The 21,839-nt window shown below is 43.0% G+C and overlaps 1 protein-coding gene across 1 annotated transcript in view; it reads right to left on the minus strand.

Annotated features, from left to right (window-relative positions):
• Positions 1 to 21,839, minus strand: part of LOC133976330 (nck-associated protein 5-like) — a 130,569-nt gene that overhangs the window by 61,115 nt on the left and 47,615 nt on the right. The window contains exon 4 of the mRNA XM_062414514.1: positions 788 to 851. Within this exon, the coding sequence (XP_062270498.1) occupies positions 788 to 851 (64 nt within the window). The remainder of the gene's footprint in view (positions 1 to 787; positions 852 to 21,839) is intronic.

Consider the following 21,839-nt stretch of genomic DNA (forward strand, 5'->3'; position numbering starts at 1 on the left):
TAGGCCTGCTGCCATGAAGAGAATCAGAGGCGTCGCTGGGGTGCAGTCAAACAGCTGGGCCTGTGGTTCGAGCCTCTGCTCAGAGGCTACAATCAGCTGAGCTTCATCACATGGTTCAACTTTTCACTTTCTGACCTCCCTTATATAAATATACTGTATGCACACGTTCACACAGACAAATGCATACGCACCCATCTCCACCCTCTGAATCATTTTCCCTGCTTATACACGTTCCCTTGTAAAAGAAGTGAAAGCACAACATCAGCAGCCTTCGCTAAAGCCTCTCACAATGCAGTCATGACAACAGCAACACAGATTTAGCCCCAGCTGCAGCTTTGTAATGTTACACAACCTGATCATGCATCTGAATACCTGTTGTTCATGCAAAATGGCTGCACAGGGAATCAAGCCTCAACACTTTTAGAGGACCAAAATATATCATAGAGCACCAAAAACCAACAGAAAGCTGGCATTGGTGGCTTGGATTCTTTTCATGTATACCTTAATCATATATAAGTAGCAATTTAGTTAATTTTACACTATTTGGTACTGTTTTTATGCTGAATTACTGTAATTCAGTATAAAATACCTACTTATTCATGCAATTGTCTTCTTTAAGATCAAATGATGAAAGTGTTGAAACAATAGATTGATTTTGGCATACGTGACAGCTTGGGAGAGGTTGACAGTGTGTGTGGGTGTGTGTATGTGTGTGAAGTGAGCACAATGTGGCTTTTTTTTTTGGCTTTGTGCAGATTACAGGGCGAGCAGTTCCACTGTACTTTACCATTGTTCCTTCGCTTTTGCTCCGTGCGACTTCCCTCTGCAGGCGAGCCACGGCCAGCTTTTCCCTAAACAAAAGGGAGATGATAGAAAGGGAGACAATGAGAGTGAGTCGACGTGTGACACAGTCAATCTGGTCACCAATATGTTTTGCATTAAAGCAACATCAGTATCCATACGTTGGTTGTCAAGGAGGAAAAGGAAAAGCTTTGAGAACAACGCTTACACTCATCACTCCAATAAATCTCATGAATCTTGCTTTAAAAATATAATTAAATTTGTAACGTTTAAACCCATTATCTCACAAAGCGTGTAATACAACTGCCGATCCACTAGAGGATAACATGTCAACGTTTCGCCTCGCCGTGGCAACGTGTAAGCACTACGATAGGAGGATTTTCTAATCTGGCGCCTCTTTTGACAGCATTCAGCAGGACAACATAATGTGTCTATGCTTTCCAAAAAACATTACAAATCACTGTTAAAAAGTAATGTTGTATGGTGTGACAGTGCTGTGGTTAAGGTCTGGTGAGGTTAAACCATGAACACTTATTGGTTAGAGTCAGGGAAAGATCGGTTTAGATTAAAATTATCACTTGAAACTTGGTTTGGGCTATAGTTACTACTTCCTTTAAATTAGGAAAACTATCCAGACTCCCAGTTGGAAATGTGACACTGATGTTTGTAAGCGGAAAAGTCCACTAAGTCCACTCTTGCAAGTTAGGATCTACCAACCTGCCACCTTATAGAGGCATCTTCTAAACTGTGCCACCTAACAGGCTCTTTGAAAGTCGTACACGCACGTATTTTGCACACCAAAACGAGACACTGACATGGTATCCTCTAGTGGACCCGCAGGTGTATTACACATGTTGGCGTGATATTGGGCTGGTTTAGTCACACAAACACTTCTCTTTTCTATCTTCCTCTGTCTTCTGCCTAACAGCAGAAACCACACAGGCCTTTCAGCAAATCAGCAGATACACGCACACACACATTCATGGAGGAGACGGGGTTGTCCGCTAACCACGCAAAACAGAGAGCTTGCAGTTCTGTCCAGACAAAAATAGCTCAGAGGAAACAAAAAGCAGGGCATCCTCGTGCCAGACCTTACACGCAGACACACACTCATAACAGACGCTCTCACTCCCACCCTCACTCTCCCTTACACACACACACACACACAAATACACACACGTGAACAAGACTAAACAAAGAAATAGACTGTGCGCGTCCAATCCGTTTCCCACGTGAGGGCATTCCAGACTTTAATGGGATAAATCTTGGCACACTAGCATGGATAATAAAGAACTCTGTTTTATGGCCTCTCTTGAGGCATCACAACAACTGAAACTCTCCTCTTGGATAAAACAACCTGCATCTGACAGTAAGAGATGAGCCATATTTCATTTGTTATAAGCTTACCATTTTATTTAGTCTACAGAGCTACCTAAGAGGGAAACCCTAAACTGACAGCATAACATGTGTTTGAGTCTTCATAATCTGTGCGTTTGACCAAAAGTCATTAATGTCAAATACTACACAAGTATTCAAAAACATGTTAATACATGTGTTACATATGTCCACACACTGTCTTGTCACTAGAGGCACTTGGGCTGCCTGACGCCTTCCAATTATCCTCCTCACATACATAGCCAGGTATGCAAATGAGTTCATTAATTAAGCATAATGAATGCATCATTGAGCAAATATATACAGGATAGGTCAACAATTTCTTTTTTAAATCTGTCTGTAAACAACAAACAGACAGTCAGGTGCACAAACAAACTTTGACTTGTTCTTGCTGTAGTCAGTCCTCTTCTTCATAAAGTCAACTAATGGTTCCCTTCATAGTGTACTTATAGGTGATGGGGGCAAAAATCTAAAGTCATCTTTCTGTGCAAAAATATATTTAATTTATTTTTCCAAATAAGTCAAAGTAGACTTTTTTTATTGTTGAGTCTTTTTATTGACAAAGTCCCTCCTTTTGTGACTATTCTTCCACAACAGGCTGGACAGGAAAACATAACATTATTTAAAAAAAGCACTAAAATCACAATGAAATAAATAGTTCAAACTGGTAAGAACATCCAACACCAGTTGTATAGCTCTGATAAGAATGTTCAAAAAGGAAAAAAAGAAAATATAGTCAGTGCATCTATTGTAAATGAGGGCAAAGCTGAGGTGTAAGTTTGAAGTGTCTGTCAAAGTGTTATTCTTGAGTTACTGTGCACACACAGACGCAGCCACCTAATATGGGACTGTGGGACCTAATAAAGCAGTGTATACAGCAGGCAGACATAAGTAATCACAATCAGGTGTGTATTTTTCACATTTCTGCAGTGGATCAGACACCCAAACCCCCCTCCCATCCTCCCCAACCCCCAAAATAACTCATGACTAACGTCTCCTCGTCGCCTTTGACAAGACATCATTGTTTCTCAGCCGCTTACCTGTCGGGAAATACCCCTGGTGATTAAGAGACAGCTGGGGGACGTATGCTTGACGGATGAATCGTCCGTCTGGACTGCAAAGAGCGTGCTGAGCTACAAGCTAACGCTGCTGGTGGAAGCCATTCCCTTCCACCACCTTCCCTCTAATGGGACCAGACTGAATTAGGCAAAGCAGAGCCTGGCACGCCGATTGTGAAACATACGGCGCAGCGGTGACAAATCCGGGAAGAAGTCAAGCAAAGTGCCGAAGCCGTGAGACAAGGGGGTGTGTTTGGGTGTGTTAGTGTATTAGTGTTTGCATTAGTGTTGTGGGGCATTTAGTGTGATTGTACATTCATGAATATGGGTGTGGAGGTGTGTGGATGCATTCATAAAGGTGAATGTGTTGTTTATGTGTGTGTGAGCACTCATAAATACATGCCAGAGCGTGTAAGTGTGCAAAAATGCAACAAATGTGTATGTGAAAGTGTGTGACTGCATGCTCCACACCTGAGACTGATTAATACACTCATGTTCCAGCAGTTACCAAATGTGTCTCTTCCCATTACCACACAATATATGCTTACATTATTACACTACCTTAAGGGAAAAAAAGAAGAAGAAGAGGGGGGAAAAAACGGTTTCTGGAACTTCTCACTGCAGATATTGTTTTGTTAAACAGGACTTGCCTGGCATTCTTCCAGTCTGTGTTATGGCTGAGCGTCAGCCCTGTAAGGGGTTAAGTTTCAGGCCACTTATGCACAGGCATGTTCCAGGAGCAACGGGGCATGAGCCAACTGCGCCCCAAGAAAATCATCGCCAAATATAGAGCAATTTGACATTCTGTGTTAAACATAATTATAGTAATTGGCACAAGCAGTAGTCAAAACAGTATTCCGCTGCATAATGCTCACCGGCGACGTTTGCATCCAATTGGCTCTGGCGTGAAATTATAGGATACTTGAACAGCATTCAAAGCAATCTGTAATCCGCTCTATATATACCGAGTGTGCTTCCAATGACGTTACCGCTCTGAATTTATCATTTGCATTTCAATCCCAATCGATGTGAGACGTTTTGCCGCTCACTCGCATTGTAAACTTTTAGCAGCTGTGTAAACTGGCCTATCAAAACAGTCAGATGCCACACAAGAGTCCAACCCAACGTGTGTTGTGTAGAGAAGTTTATCTCATGCCATCTCGTGCAGAATAAGTTGCTGAGTATGTAAAGAGTGATGTTATAATGATGTTTGGGAAAAAGTTAGGGTCTAGCATGTTAATTATGATGTTTTCATTTTCCCTTAATGCCTGAATGCTTCATCTTAAAGGATAATTAGAGTTTATTACAATTTTGGGGTCTTATTTTTGTATGTTTGGCCATCATTTCTATCAGATATGATCAAATTGTACTCACCAAAATAATTACTGAGATCTGGGAACAAAACATCACTGCAACGAGACCGACAGAGCATGAAACACTAGTGGTCAGACGTTCAGCAGTGAAGCCTGATTCTCTAAACCGCTTCACTGGGAGGTAAAATGGAAAGTGAGCACACCGGCTATGTCTGTAATACTCCGTCATTGCAAAGGAAAACTGTGTGCACACAACTACAGCAAGTACAGTAGGTCTTGGTTGACCTAGAAAGGCACTCTCTGTAAACTGCTATGGATGTTAACAATGGACAATTTGGGTCATTATTTTACCATTATTTGGCCTCGATTTTCTTTTCCAAATAAGTTTGGGTAATCTGGAGTTTATTTGCAGCCTGTCAGATCATTTTACTCTGTGTTTTCTTGCCTCATCTGACTTCTTTTTGCTGATAATGATGATTATTGCCAATATAATAATGCACAAAACTGCAAAAAATGAGATCCATGTTGTAATAAACCGGAATTCTCCTTTATAAAAGAGCTGCTGCTGATGACCACGACAGAGAGGAAGAAACACTTCCACATTGGCAGGATGTTCTGCAAAATTAAGCACATAAGCCATGTATCTACTAGTATTCATAGCTCTATATATAGTTTCCAATGCAACAACTGTGCACATTGTGTATACTTCACAATTGAGTTTGACTGAACTGGGATTATTTCAAGCTACAGTCCATCCAAGCATGTGATGAAAGCACAAGCTGACGGTTGACCATGTATACATTCCTCCTCCTGCTCTGCTGTTTTTCTTCCTCTTTGAGCCCCATTATAAAGCCTGGCTGAGTAAATTCTGTCAGCCAATCATAGACAGTGTCGACGTGGACCTCCAGCAGTTCCCACTGACCTGGAATCACCTGATAGCACCAGAGGCCTTACCGGCGGAGGGAATCCCGCCGAGCTTCACTGGTGCACGCCAAACCAGCTGGCAGCCGCAAATACAACATGCACTCAAGTTTGCTCTGGTGTCAGGGTTTCTATACATCCAAAGTTAATGCAGCAAGAGGCAGCTGGCAGAAGACCTTGGTCATGAGGATATACACGTTTCTTTCAAGTGAAAGACCAATTACATTCCCCTTCATAGAATAAGAAAATTCTCAGAACAATAATTAAAAGCTTTCATAACTCATTGGAAGCTCACTTAAAGCTCCAATCGCTCTCAAACTGATTATTGGTTGATTGTTCTTAATACACAGACTAATGCTTGAAAAAAGGTAAAACTACAACAGCACCAGAAGGGAAACCAGGCTCTCTATTTTACTCAACTATCACACTCCTATAATAGCTTAAGTGTTATGGTTTAAAGGATACTGATTGAGCCTTTTAAAACTGATTTTCTTCATTTCTGAAAGACTACAACGTGTGGTTTAGAATATGTTCTGCATGCACATACAGTATGTCTGTACGCCTGCTTGCATACAGACACAAGTTCTCATATCCTTGGTTGATATCATCTGCTGTCCACGCACACACACACACACACACACACACACACACACAGTTTATGCACCTCACACATCATTCCCATTCTCTTCACACGCGTCTCTGGCAGCATCAAACGCTACATCCACTCCTTTGAGATATGGCAGACAGCGCAGCGCAGAGTGATCATGACACCAGTCTCGCTGCATTCACAGCAGATCAACCCTGTTTCCTCCTCACATTGTCCCTGCTCAGACTCTGTGTAAACCCCTCATGCTTTTTCCTCCAGCTCACGTTGAGAAAGCGCACCGACTGTTTGCTCCAGAGTGTCGCGGCGGCATGCAAAGACACGATCTGTCAGGACCGAGGGAGGATCAATCACGGCGAGAGCATTTGCCAACCTGAGCTGACATGTTGGACCCGTGTGCTTTGAACTGCATTGTGGGAGGCAGGCGTTTAGCTGTGTTTTCATGACTGTTATCACAGCTCCTTTCATACAGGTGGTTTAATCCATTGTACATTGTTTGCTTTTAACATTAAGCATATAATGAAAGAGGGAAAAAAGTGCTGTCTCTTGTGTTTTGGTTTCCTATTTCCCTCGCAGTACTACACACCACCTTATTATCAAGTGTGGTTAATCTCTCCTTTGTGCATAAAGATGTTAACAGATTAAACATCACATACAGCTTCAGCTTTTTCCCTGCAGCAGTAACTCAAACTGACATAAATACACACATCAGGTTATATATAAAAGATGCATGGATATAAACCATCTCTCCAATAATGTCACTGAGGCTTACATGGAGCTAAACATTTCAATCGTTCTTAACCACAAATGTACACAGAGTGGCTGGGAGGGATGCATAAATGTTTGGATGTCAGGCAGAGTTGCCATGCATTTATGTATTAGTGTCTGCACTCCCGCTGGGTTAAGAGCCCTGACATGCACGCAATCGCTGTGGCCCACATAGGGCAGCCAGTTCAGGGGGACTCTGGCTACATTTTGGCACCGGCTTCGGACCGGTCATTCCCATCCTTAATCCTCCTATGGCTGTGTTATGTAATGTTCTGCACCGATCCAAAATTTCACCCCTCACCCCCCAGTGCAGGACAATGAGCTTACCGAGGCGTTTGATAAGTTATAACATCCAACCCAGTCTGACAGGCAAACACAACTGCCAGAAAGGTTAAAGTCGAGATTGCTCTAAAAATATCCAAATTTGTATTTTTAGATTAAAAAAACAATCATTTTTACAGCTAGTACAACTTGGTTTCTCTGTTTTTTTAGGTAATTACCTCCCTGAAAAGAATGGCAAGAATCTAGGAGTTGTGACTCCTTAAGATTAAAGAAGATTTTTTTAAACAAACAGTACGCCCCACCCATCATTGTGTATCAATCCCTGTATTTATAACAGATGCAACACATCATCTAAGACTTTAATGACGAAATGCCTTTCTGCAGTTGAACACCAAATACCAAGATGCCATCAAAATCAGCCTGAGCGCTCTGAGTAAACACTTCATCTGTTTCAGGCGTCTGAGGGGAGGGGTTTGAACATCTGTGACCGTTCAATTGGTCCCAATGCATTAGGCAGGGCCAATCAATCACCAAAAAGCCTCATCATGGATGCCGAACGGCGGTCTGACCCGCGCCTGTTCCCACCGCCTCACCCACAGCTGGTTCCTGACCTCCTGTCTCCCGCCACGGACCCCGTCTTCACCAGAGGGCAGCGGAAAAAACAGGAGCCACATGTCAGCACCTCACACACCCAGGCCGGACTCACCACCCAACCACCCAGCCAGCCAGGCACAATGAGCCTTACCTCACCTCGGCAGACCATCAATTATTGACAAGGTGAAATGTGATGAGGTTCTGCTGCGAGCACACAAAGAACACACGCCTTTTCATCCTACCATGTGGCCTCATAATGTCCTCACTTTATGAAGAGAGACATTTCTAACAAACATGTTTTGATGTTTATGCTTTGAAGGAAAAGCATCACATTCTATTCTCGGAAATGTTTTTCTCTCGAACTACTGGCACTTCTACGAGGACGTAAATCATATATCCAATCCCATTAACATGCACATCAATACTGTGAAAACTGGAAAATATGGATATTTATGGCAAATACGTTCCTACTTCCAAACTGAAAAATTGATTTTCCAATGTAGATTTGACGGCAAGAAAGAAAACAGTCAAACGTATGTCATCTAAACAGCCTGATGCAACTTTACTGGGAACCGCACTTCCTTCTAATGTATGGAGTTGTATATTGGATCTTGTTTGGACAAGTGTGCGCCACACTTGGTAATGCAGTCAAAAGACTTGAGATGATCATGATTAGAAAGATTTATCCAAAGTCAACAACATGTTGAGTTCTCAGAGATGTTTATGCATTCCCTCCGTGATAACATCTCACCCTCAGTGATCTACGCTGGGTAGCTTAATTACACGGGTGCTACATAAAAGCACTGCGAAGCCTTATTGCAGTGTTTTTGACAGGGGGGACTGACATTATCTTGAGTACATGATTGATGGATGCAATCATGGTGTGAAAAAGGGGAAAGTAATGGAAAATGAATACTCTGTGCAGATTTAAACAACTTTAGGGAATGATCTGCAAATACCAGAGAGAGGGGAATTATTCAAATATATAAAAGCAGTATTGTTTTGTAGGCCAAGATCAGATCAAACACGTGCACTGCATCTCCAAACTTCTGAAGCAGCAAAAATGAGACATGAGGAATCCTCCGAGACTCCTCCTGAGCTCTGAGGAATGCGTTCGCCAAGCGCGGATTACCCCTGCCTGACTGTCTGTCCCCCTAAATGTTTTCTTATTCTGCAAGCAGGGCCTGACCTCAATTGTTTCCAAGCCACAGACGCATTCCTGCTCAGACGAAACGAAACATTGCGGATGAGCAGATGTGCTTTAAAAATGGCCGAAGCACCCACCTGCCTGTCTCTCTGTCTGTCAGCCTGTCTGTCTGGGAGGGAGGGAGGGGGGGAGGGAGAGAGAGAGAGTGGTTGGGTGTCCTCATCAGCGCAGCTCATGAAGAATGAAGACGGGGCAAACACACATGGGGCACTCATGCACACACGCATGAACACACATGTACAAACACACTGGCAAAGATATGCAGAGGCATGCATACAAATTCACACTAGTTTAAATCTTTTATGTCCAAATCATGAAAGAGAGATGACTGCAAACAGAATAGATGCACTGTTGCTGGTCCTAAATAAACATATATATGAAGAAAAGGAAGAAAGATATGTTGATACAAAGAAAAGGAGCAAGAGAGAGAAAATTGCACCTCAACAACAAGAGAACAAAACCTTCCAGACACACCTTGTTTTGAAGCTTATCAGAAGGCATTCCTAGCCACACACTCACATTCAAACAGGTCTTAAGTGTGTGTTTCAGCTGTTCCAGTGATTGTTGGCTGGCTTGTGTCACACGCTTGGAAACATAGTTGAGGCTAAGTAAGGCATCCTTCACACTGGACTGCAATTATCTCATGATTCACTCAAATTTTACTGACTGATTTGGGAATTATACTTCTTCCAAAATAGATGAAAACATCCCAGCAGATCTACATAGGGACAAATAAGTAAGAGTGGGTCACAGAGACTCCCAAATCTACTAACAAGTAGACTGGTGGATCCAACTTACACATGAGGACGCAAGCTGGAAACAGAACACTGGAAGTGGGACCGGGCATGTTAAAGTTACCTCCAAAATCAGTACAAGTAGGCTAAAAAAAGAAGAAAGTGACCCAATTTTCTCCAAATGACACAAATGCACATTGACCTAAGTGGAGGTGAAGAAAACATACTCAGCATTTAGTCGTTTGAGATCGCTGCTCGTCTCCATCCAAAGTACATCAATCGTAATTCCTTTTGGTTGTTATCTTGCACAGCAGTATGATGACAATAAAAGCTTACTTATCTTCTTATCTAATGCTAAATATGAGTAAACACTGTTATCTTTTAAAAGGTTCTACTTGACAATTTGACAAATGACAGGATCCTGAAAAAAGTACTTTCAGGGTATTGTAAAGCTCATGATGAGGTACTTGCATCTATAATGCAGCCTTAGCATCTGCAGTGTGGTGAAAAGGCACAGGCATACTGTATGTGAGTCACACTTTTCATGCATTGTTCTCTATTTCACACCTGCCTGGGTTGAAGTAATTGGGGACCAGGGACTCACATTTACTACTGTATAATACTGGAAGGTTCTGCTGACTCATGGAGACTGTGCAAAGGCTATAGGGTGTTTTACACCGCCTGTCAACACATCGTTTTCAGAGCGCGGGGCAAACAGAAGCCCTTTACAGAGGCAGACAAATGGCTGGTTCACATACAATAGAAACAAAGGTAGGGTAAACAGAAGCACTTGAGCCAAGGGTCTGCCATGTCTACTGCTGCCCACCAATAGGTGCATGTATGTGTGCTTGTGTGTACAAGTTGCTGGGCAGCTGTTGCAGAAGTCATACATTTGTTAATCCTGCATTTTGTGAGCAAGGCAGCTTAAATGTCTTTATTTTATTGTCTTGAAACTTTCAATCCCTTGGTAAAGAGATTGAAAATCAAGTGAAATTTAGTCCAATTAAAAGAACAAAAATCACACTTTTGCTTCCAGCCATTCTCTCTCTCCTTCGGGATCTTTTTTTCTCACAGCGATATTGCCATGGCACTCTGCGTCTGGCACTCTGGTATGCTTGTAATCAAGTAATTGAAAGCTATTGCGCTCGTTGTAACTCACTCTGAGCAAAGAGAGTCACCAAATGGCTAAAAGAACCTAAATATAACAGAAGAGGTGTTTGGAAAAGAGTTTTACAGCATTAAGGTGAGCTTCTCCAGCTGCGCCAACACCTCACTGGACGAGGTCCTGCGTGCTTCTCCCACTATTATCCAGTGATTTACAGCCAAGATAGCGGGGAGCTGAAGTTTGTTGACATTCCCCGCCCCGCACAACCTCAAATATGACACTGACCCCGTTTTCGACCTCGTAAAAAAAAAAAAAAAAAGGCTTGCTCCGTTGAAAGTATCTCTGTGACAGGAAAGAAATATGAAACAGGCGGGAATGCTCACAAAGTAGGTTTCATCTGCTTTGATCTAAAAACATAGGAGATGCATGCGACTGTGAAAGTGTGTCAGCAGGAAGTCTGTGTAGAGTAAACAAGGGCAACACCATATTATCTTGTAAACTGTTGGAATGCAGGACTATGACCTAAAAAACTAATCCAATTTGGGGATTTTTTTCCAAGAACTGAAAGGGTTTAAAGCCACGCACATGAGAGTTATCAACAACAACTTTTTTTAAAAGGGACAACAGAGGTTTATGTTTTGCAAGCCAAGATAGTGAAACCGCCTGTATACAAAGAGAAATAATCTTTCCGAGCCAGTTTTGACTGGAAAACAGGTCGTTTACATGCAGTGACTGCAAAAACAGCACACGAGTTTTCGCACCTTGGTGAACTCACATGGAGCGAGTTCATCCGTTTAGAAACCACAAAAATGCCTCGGCTATAATGACATCACTTAACAGTCAGCGAGGGTGTCTGGGCAATGCTTTGTCTCCAGGCAAAAGAGTCAGTGCATGCAATAAGCCATTGATAGCTCGCAAATAAAAGCCCTTTATTGGTTATAAATTGTGTCGGATCATTAAACTTTATGTTTTTCCTGAGTGACATTGCTTTAATTTAAGCAGCAGGAGACAGCGAAAATACATCTGATAGTCCCACTTTTTTCTAAATGTTCAACTTGTTAACATTCAGTGAAACACAAAGCATGGAATTTCAGCAACATTACAATGTGCTCTGACTTTTTGCATGAACAATGTGCAGCCTGGCAAAATGTCAAAATGCTTTATTGAGCTATTTTGAGGGATTTTTTTTTTTCTTTCAGATGCTGTATTTGCAAAAAATGGGTTCATACCAGCTACAGTGAGCTCTGCACGACTGTTTTTAAAGTTCCCACGTGCTGTTCATGAGGGGAGATAAATGTAGAGCAAGCTAAGAGGAGGAATGCATTCAAAGCACCCTTAATTGAGCTGGATGGCCTGCAGTCACAGAGGCAGAGCTTCTCAACAAGGCTAAGGCTGACGAGATCCTGAGATGTGCCTCACACGTACACATCATTAAACCGACTGCTTTGGCTCACGGCTCCACTGTGCCGACAAACATTACAGAGACAGTGGGAATTACATGGGAAAGTTGTCTGGAAAAAGCTACCCCCTCCTTCGAAATGAAAGTCCCCTGGCTGTCAATGAAGGGGAAGTGCTCCCATGCTGAGGCCCGCTAGGCCGGCCATTGAACAGGGGAACATTCCGCAGTAATTCAGTTTGACCTGAGCCCAACATGCTAGCTGAGGGTCACCGAATACAGAGTGCCACATACAGGGAAGAGATGAAAAGGGAGGAGGACAAGTTGGGAAAATCGGATGTAGAGGAGTGAGAGGCAAAGTGACGGACAAGAGTTAGAGGGGTGGAAGGAAATACAAAAGCACACGTCAGTATGATCTGCTGGACTTGCCCTTAATTTGTTGACTGTATTATTCCTCAGATCCTTTTCCGGGCTGCTGTTTTGGGTAATGATTACCACTCTAGTAATGCCAACTGGCACGGCAACTGGCAATCCAAAACGTCCCAGCACACACACTTTCTATTGTAATTGATGATGAACTTTTGGTGTTACACAGCTTACAACAGTATGTGGGCCACGACAGACTTCTGCCAACATACAGCGAATGTGCCCGTCTCGTGACTTTAAAATTTTAAAAAAAACTGCTTAAATGTAGGGCACACAATGTAGTAATGGAACGTGTTGGTCAAACCAGAACATGGCAGCAGGGGGAAAAAATAATAACGTGGAGAAATGGTTGCATTGTGGCTTGGTCGGGATGGAGAGAATTACAGTTTTAATTCTATAAAATCAAATCCCTCCACTTGGCAATCCTCTTATCCAGTAATCCCCAGGTAGGTTTCAGAGGGCAGCAGGCTCAAACTGCCCAATGCAGCAACACATCTGCCCTGGTGGCGGGATGATATCACAGGCTGCTGCTCTGTTTCCAATGGAGGCTTTAAATGGACATTGTCTAAACAGAAGCTGGACCAAATGGCTGTAGTTTTTAGTAAGTGATGGTGATTGCTGCTGTACGTACATTGGTAATGTCTGCTCTGGTTGGATGGGTTCCCTGGCTGGTGGCGGCATTACCAAAGTCTATACAGTCTAGACACTGATTTAAAACTTTAAAGATAACATGCACAATGTGCAATGAGTACATTACGTGATGCATGTAGCACAGTCAACAAGCTAAAGTTATACATTTTACTGACAAAAACACTGGTTTTCAAAAGATGATAGGTCCCATGCTTGTGTTGATGACACTTGGTGTAAAAGCTCAGGATCTTGATGAGTGTTAAGTATTTTGTGTGGCTTTGTTTTGAGCTCTTTATCGCTGTTTTGCTGGTGATATTCCTGAGTGCCTCGAGGTTTGGGGGTCTCTCAAAGGCAAAACGAGGCTGTAAAACATTCTGAATGAAAGAGCAGTCCAATATTTACTGAAAAGTAAGGACACACCTCATCTGTCTTTCTCCAGTAGTACTAATACTTTACTGTTGGTAGTATTCCACCAAGATTGACAATATTCATTATCGTTTCCAGTTATAAAGCATCCACTGCATGGCGAATGCTATTTTTTGCCATCATGTTGGGAAACACCAATTCCCAGGGCAAAAAACTCAACTCAAACTAAAAAAAAAAGGCAGAATGGCATTCCTTTCTGGCATTTTGACAACACCAACAAGAGAATAATGATACCTCCCTTACTCTCCCATGCTCTCATTTTCATGTTCTCTTGCAGCTCTGTTTTTAAAGATAACAAATCCAGCTAAAAATATAAAAAGAAATCCTACATTTGGCATCCTTTCTGTGTTGGTTGCAAGCATCCAAATCTCTTTCCGTGTACAGTAAATATGGCCGACTATGTGGGAGACCCCTGACCTGTTGTGACTTTGACATATGGGCATTTCTACTGCAGCACTTCACGCCACATTAATAAGGAGCTGGCCATAACAGGCAGACCATATCCCCATAATCCATATTCTCCATCACTTAGCTGCATCCACACCCAGTTCAACACCAGTCATTTCAGTGTGAGATTAGTGGGCCGGATAGAAAATCTTAATCTGCCTGAGAGAGAGAGTATAAGGAAAGAAAAGGAGTGGTGGGAGGGAGGAACATGCATTCCTGCACATACAAATCCCCTGCAACACTGGGTTGTTTTACCTCTGCTTAAACGACGGGTATCAATTTCCTTCTGTTATCAATCAGAATCAAAGGGGTTTACGCAGCGCCCCAGCCCCATGCTGTTGCCACTAGCAACAGGACACGCGATTCCCCCCCCCCCCCTCCTGCAACTGGCTAATCGGGCACAGTGCAAATCAGAGATCATCCCCTGCACATGTGTAAAATACTGCTATATGGAATATGTTTCCTCCTTTGGGGATTATTAGGAAAATTACAGCTCAGGACAAAGTAAAGACAGCTGAATGAGGTGCAAAGATGAGAACAAAATCCTCTTTGACTTAGGTGCAAGCAAAAGCTGAGTGTGCATGTATTCTTCTGACAACAAAAAAGTATGTCACCTATGTATAGACACACCAAATCCCCACACAAGGACAATATACACATCAATCAACAAGAGGGTAAAATCTCGCAGTTGCAGAGGAAACAATGCAATTCATTTCATGCCATGTACGCTGACGACTGTCCGCTTCTTACCCTGGTGGAGATGCAGCATCCTGGTGCATTCAGAGGGCACACATGGTAATCCACCAGCACGCTTTCCTCCTCCTCTGCAGCTGCTACGCACTGATCCCGCAGATGATAAAGTTTACATCCACAATGCAGCACTACCGGCTCTACACTGCTCCCTGCCTGCCTGCCTCTCTACTTGACTGAGACCTAACTGCCTCTCCTCCCCTTCTCTCTCCTCTTTTCTATGTTCCCTCAAGCACTCAAGATCCTTGCCTCCCTCTCCTGCACTACTCCTCGTGGCTCCCGTCTTCTACCCTCCCTGTCTCTCTCAATCTGGCAACATGCATTGACTCTCCCGACGCTGCTTCTCTCTCCTCTTCCTTCACACTACATACGCTCTCCCTCTGCGCTAAGCTTTTTCTCACTAACACACACACACACACGCTCGGAGGCTCCTCTTCACACACACACAGCGCTGTGTGCCTGCCCCCCGCCCACCCCGCCTCCTGGCTTTATCTTTTCTCAGAGTATTTTCTCCCCTCAGTCTGTCTCTGCTTCTATCTCTTTCTCTCCCATTCTGTTCGTCTCAGAGTCTCGCTCTAGCTCTCTGACTGCGTCCCTCCTCCTCAGGCTTGCGGGACGTTTAACATGTGTTCAGGGAGACGGCTGCTCTGCTGCCTCACTGAAGGTGGCTCTTTCCTCAGGGGAGGACTAGGGGTTTGTATGGAGGAGGAGGGTTTTTTTTGGAGGGGGTGGGTGGGTGACAACAGTGTCGAGGGGGGTTTAACTCCAACAAGGGAACGTGAACAGGCAAGCCGGCTTGGGATGTTCCACTAACTGGGATCTTTTAGTACAAGAAAGACAGAAGAGGCGATAAAATACAGAAAGGGACAACCAAGATCAATAGAGCAAAAGCTTGTAAGTACATCCACAATGAAAGGCCAAAGTACGCAACTCATGTGATCACATCAAAAGGCAAAAGTGTATTTACTTGTTCTGAGAAACCACACTCAAAGGCAGGGCAAAAAGTCATAGAGAGTGGCTAGAACAATGACTACAGAAGGGGATAATGGCACATTCTTGCGCAGAGTCTCTACGCGACGGCATTTGTGGTGATGCATTTGCTTCTACGCACAAACAAATACCAGCAGTAGTTGTGTGATGAATGAAAAAAAGAGCTCAAGAGTGAAAAATGAAAAATGCGCTCAAACTCACTTTGTTCATGTCCATCTTCATTTGTCAAATTGACAATTTTGAAAAGTCACTAAAATTGTCAGATGGAAGATGGGAAGGTGCTGGGAGAGAAGGTTTCGGACTCTGTTAGATGACAACTAGAACCGTCTTTGAAGCACAATAAGGGTATAAGCTTGCTAATTTTTTTGAAAATGCATCTTTGTCCCAACATTTTTGCTCTCTGTCCACACAAAGCCAGCATTTTTCATACCTCAAAAACTGAGCTACACTTCTCAAAGCTTTGTCTGCATGTTTTAGTGTGGGCAGGGAAAACCGAGCGTTTGGGAAAACAACAAAGCAAAAGAAAGAGAATGCCCCGACAGAAGACAGATAGAGACAACCGAGGAAGAAATCAAGATCAAGAGAGCGAAGGACAGAAAGTGAAAGCCAGAGGAGGAAAAAAAGGCTGAGAAAGAAAAAGAGAGAAGTGCTTGGGTCTGCCTGGGCCGAGTGACGGACCGGGCTCCAGCCCATCTGCCGCAATCACAATCAGTCTCAGCTGAACGGCTGTGACAAACTGCAGCCTGGAGCCCACTGCCTCAACCAGGCAGGACGCCTGCAAGGACTGAGAGAGATGAGAAGAGGGGGAGGAAGAGGCAGAAGAGAAGGGGGGGGACACTCTCTATTGTCTGCTCCCCAATAGGACCAGTGCGAGAGGGGGCGGGCACCGGAGGGGTGAAAGGGGGAATTAAAAGGGTCCTGGTGACAGGAGCGCTCAGTTAAAGAGGGGAAAGAAAGGACGGGCCTGACTTAGAGCCGGGGCCATCGCTGCCACTTTGCCCCACATTCACTGTCACTAATGTGCTAAATGAACAATGACACTAACCATGTGAGAAAATTAGTTTGCATGAGGATGGAGGAGCCGGGAGGGGGGCCTGGATAACTTCAAGATGAGGAAAAGGTTGAGTAAGACGCGAGATAAACATGCAGTGATGAATTGTCACTCCCAAGATTTACAGGAAGATTATTTCATGCTGGGAATTCTGGCATCACCGAACAGTGATCATAAAAAATTGACATGTCCTGTCACGTTCCCTCTAACAGATGTCTTGTAAAGCTGGATGCCACATTCTCATTTGTCATCATAAAACTCAAAAAGATTCATGACGCCTGATGATTGCGTATATGACCGAAGTGTCATGCAGAGGGGTAATTGTGTTTATCATAAGCGCAGCTGTTTCGCAAGCAAATCTGAATACAGAGCCAGTGTGATTTGATTCTAAGAGCAGGTGGCCACCAATTAGACACCATTGTTCCATTTGAGTAAAAAAGACAAATGGATGGCTGAGTCAGCACTAACACATACATATGTGGCGTAATCAAGAAATATTGAAGGCAGTGTTCCATTCTAATTTGATCAGCGGCGAGTCTCTGAGCGATGGTTCTCCTCTGCAGGGAAACAAATAGACAGCACAGTTTGGCGGTGTCACAGAAACAGTCGTACCCTGATTTCCCAGAAGCCCCCCGCTATTTCCTTTAATCAGGAAACACACAATGTTTGTTGGTTTAGTTTCATTTTCTACTGGTTTAACTGAGAGTGTTGAGATGTGTGCATGTTTGTGCGTTACCGCAATTGTATTAACCATATGTCAATGCACCGTGTGTGTGTCTGTGTGTCTGTGTGTCTGTGTGTGTATGGGTTTACAACCGTAATGTATGGGTTTGGCCATGAATGTGACAATAAAAGTGTGTACAGCAGTGTGTGTTGTACATTAGCGTGTATACAATATATGCACTTTACTATACATATATATATGAGCATATAGGTGTAACTGCATAGAATGTGAGTGTGTGCGCGATTGAGTCTCTGTATTTGTAATATTCATGCATGTATGAGTGTGTGCGTGTGTGTGTGCGCGTGTGTGTGTCGGGTCCTTGTGCTGAGTGATCTGCTGAGCTCATTAAGGCGCTGCTTATTGCTCTGCCAGGGGTGTCAGTGACAGATTCCACTGTTTGGAAACACTTGGCCGCCCACACAGCCAGCCTGGCTCCACCACTGTCACACACACACACACACGCGCACATACACACACACACAGGGGCTAGGTTAGCATTCCACAGGGAGGAGGGGGTGTAGGGAAGGAGACAGGACGGTGCTGGGACAGTGGCTGGAGGGACGGTGGGTCGATATGGATTTGTAATGTGGTGCGGGGTGGTCTGAGAGAAAAGGATGCGAGTGGTTGTGGCTGTGTGGTGTGAGTGTATGTTTGTGCACATGCGTGTACACACAAGCACCTTTGAGCTGCAGTGCCGAGTGGCCTGAGTTAAAGGATGCTGATGGTTGTGGTAGTATATATGCAGTGATAGAAGTTGGATTTAGATCCTTTACTGAAGTGAAAGTAACAATTCAACAATATCAAAATTCTCCATTAAAAGTAAGAGGCCTGTCACTTTATTTAAATTGAATTTTTTTGTGATCTTACTTGATTTTGGAGAACTTTGATTTGATGCTAAAAAAGACAATGACATACGATCACACCCTGAATTGGCCGATCAAATATGGGCACTACAGGTCCAAAGTTTACTTCACAATCAATGAGATAATTAGGCAAATGACTTCCACTGTGAACTTTTTCCAGAAAGTGCTGTTTTTTTTCTTGTCAGGTAGGTTTAAACTGGATATCGTGAGTCATAGTTCCTCACAGTGCTATAATCTGTCTAAAGATGGTCTAAAAAGTGCTAATTCTGAAGAACAACTCCTTTCATGGTGTGAAATTATTGGTGTGTTAACCATATGTTATTAGGAAAAAGTAGAAAATTATCACATTCAAGAGTTTACAATGTTTTCAGTGTAAAATCTGTAAAGAAACTACTCACTCCAGCCAGTTATAGTGGAGCGAAAAGTACAATAGTTTCCTCTAAAATGTAGGGAAGTAAGAGTACATTTCCTTGTGTTTGTGTATGTGTGAGTATCCTGTCAATGGTATGCCCAGAGCTCCGGCCATCAGCCACACTTTCCCTCCATGACATTAATCCCCTGCAGCTCGATCACAGTTGAGTGACCAGAAGCGGCCGGAGGAGGCCAGCGTGCGTCCCCTGAGCTCATTACCCGACCACTCGATCCCGCCGTCTAGGTGTGTGTTCCCAGGCAGACATTAATCACACAGGAGCAGAAGAAGCAAAACGTTGTTTCCTTCCCGTCTCTCCTGCGCTCTAAAGGCGATTAGTGTGTACGCGGTGTTTAAGCTTAGACATGCTCCTGAGAACAGCTATTTAATGTCTGATACAACTGAGGAAAAGTAAGGGGTGTAAAATCATTTGGAAACACATCAGAGGTACTATGGGTGGTTGCAATCCAGCGAGGAGATATTTAGCTGTCAACATGGCTAGACTCTTTTTGGGATGGGGGGCGGGGGGGTTGACAGGGGGTTAGGGTGATTTCTGCATCAAGACGAGCAAAGGAAATGCCAAACTGTAGACAGGCAGTGTGTTTGTTTACCCAACACAAGCCCGCTCAGGATCTAGACTGCTCAAAACGGCAAACGCCCAGACAGATGCAAATCACATGATGGGTCACGCTGAAAGAGCCCCTCCAGAGACTGTGTGCATTTCTGTGTGTCATTTAACTTCTGTGTGGCAAGATGAAGTGTGTAATACAATGAAAGCGATAATGCACCTCCGTCATGTTTCATTAAGCAAGGGGGATGGGGGCGGGACGGTGGGTCCAGCGAGACATCATCAGCAGGCGAGATTCGTGGACCTCAGGAAATGCTTAAAGTCATTAAGACTGGAATGATCAGGATTAACACTGATGGAGTTAATCTTTAATTAATCTCAAGCAAATCTTTAAAAATTACTTCTTGTGTGATTACAGTAAACAAATGGGACTGTTGTAGAGTGGCTAATTTTCGGTGGTCTCCTCTATTACACCAGTGCTAATGGAAGTGTTTGTCAAAATTAAGACCACATTTTCACAATCACAAAACCCCATTCCTTCATGTCAAATTTATTTGCTTTGTCTAAACAGTGCATTCCCCTCCTTTGTGCTGTAAAGCAACCAAACGGAGCCCTAAAATTAAACTTGGTAGCACATACTGTAATATACAATTATAGTGTACAGACTACAAGTGGCTTACAATACTTTTTCCCTCTCAAAATTGATGTGGTAGTAGTGTATTAATATTTAAATGCAAATCATTTAACAAGACACCTCTAAAATGTTCCTGTTTTTTGTCATAAAGCACCAAACTGATCATCCTAACAATCAGAATTAGTAGTACAAGGTACAGAACAATAGATGTGTGTATAATAATGTGTTGTACTTAACTATTACTTTACTGAAATGCTTTAATAAGAGAGTCTAAAAATCGTCCTGTTTTGTGCTATAAAGCGACCAACTGTTTACCCCGCCTCAGATCTGTCAGAGCACAGTATAATAACGCATTGTGCAGAAAGTTGAGGCTGACACAATACTTATGTGTCTCAAAATCTGTGTGCTAATAGTCTATTTATAAATGTAACACTTTTAATTATGCAGTCAAGTAATCCTCCTGTTTTGTGCCATAAAGCAACCAAGTAGAATTCCCCTATAATAAGTCTTGGTAGTATACACAGTGTAAAATGTAGTGTACAGCCCCAACAATACAATGTTTTCTTCTGTGTGTTTCCAGGCTCAATGGCCTGTGTGTCGACCGCCTGCCTTAAGTCAGGAGTTATGATTTGATTATTCAATATCTATGATGTATCAAAATGTGTTAAGTCATTCCAGTGGTAGATTAGTTTTATTTAAAGAAACGTCAGATTACGTCCACAGTATCATATGACACACCTTCTTCATGCTGCAGTGTTCACACATTTTCACCCCTTCCTGTTTCTTCAGAGAGTAGAGAGGATGTTTTCCAAAGAGCCCTGAGCTCGAGGTAAATAGCGTAGATGCAACCACTGTGACTTCCACCAGCCAAAACCACACGGGATCTATCAACAATCCAAACCTCACAGGATCTATCAACAATAAAAAAAAAAACCACACAGGATCTATCACTCTTCTTATCTTAAAGTGAGGATGTTTTCCAAAGCGCTTTGCAGCACATGTGTTAGCCAAAATAACTGCACGCTTTCATGAGCACAAAAGCAGTCGTTGCACATTCTCGTGAAGCTGATCTTGATAAACAAGAATCCTTTCATTACACAATGGAGAAGAAGTCGACTCAAGTTAATAGACCTGGATGTTGAGGCGAACTTTCATTTAATCAAAAGGTACAACTGACAATAACAGTGTGAGTCACATCAGATAAAAAATAATCAATATTCTAAACCCATGCATAATAATAACCAATGCTTTTCTTACTGCATAAGACTTATTGTCTGAGAACTTGCTCAGACTAACAGTGGTAATTAACCATTATGCAAGACCCCACTGAAAAGGCTCAGCTCTTAAATACAGCTAATTGCTTCTAGGAATGCAGATAATACCTCATTTAATCCAAATGCCAAGAATACATGTCACAAGTCCTATAAAACACTGCATATCCATGTTGTGAAACCACTACCATCTTGGCTGAGAACAACAAAACTGTGTTTATTGCAACATTTTATCTGAAAGGATTAATCAATTATGCTATGTGTATATATTTTGCTGAATAAGTGCATGAGACAGCCGCTGTAGCTTCATACTTAACCTTGACTGCATCAGAAAGAGAAACATGATGGTGAATGATGTGTGGAGAGGGAGGGGGGAGGGGGGGGCAGGCATACTGTACCATATCATTGCTTAAGTACTGTAGCTCAGCGTGCATGGGAATGCAACGCAATGAAACGACCTTGAGGGAGCATC

The sequence above is a fragment of the Scomber scombrus genome, chromosome 24 (assembly GCF_963691925.1).
Source record: "Scomber scombrus chromosome 24, fScoSco1.1, whole genome shotgun sequence".
In the NCBI taxonomy this organism is placed as follows: Eukaryota; Metazoa; Chordata; class Actinopteri; order Scombriformes; family Scombridae; genus Scomber; species Scomber scombrus.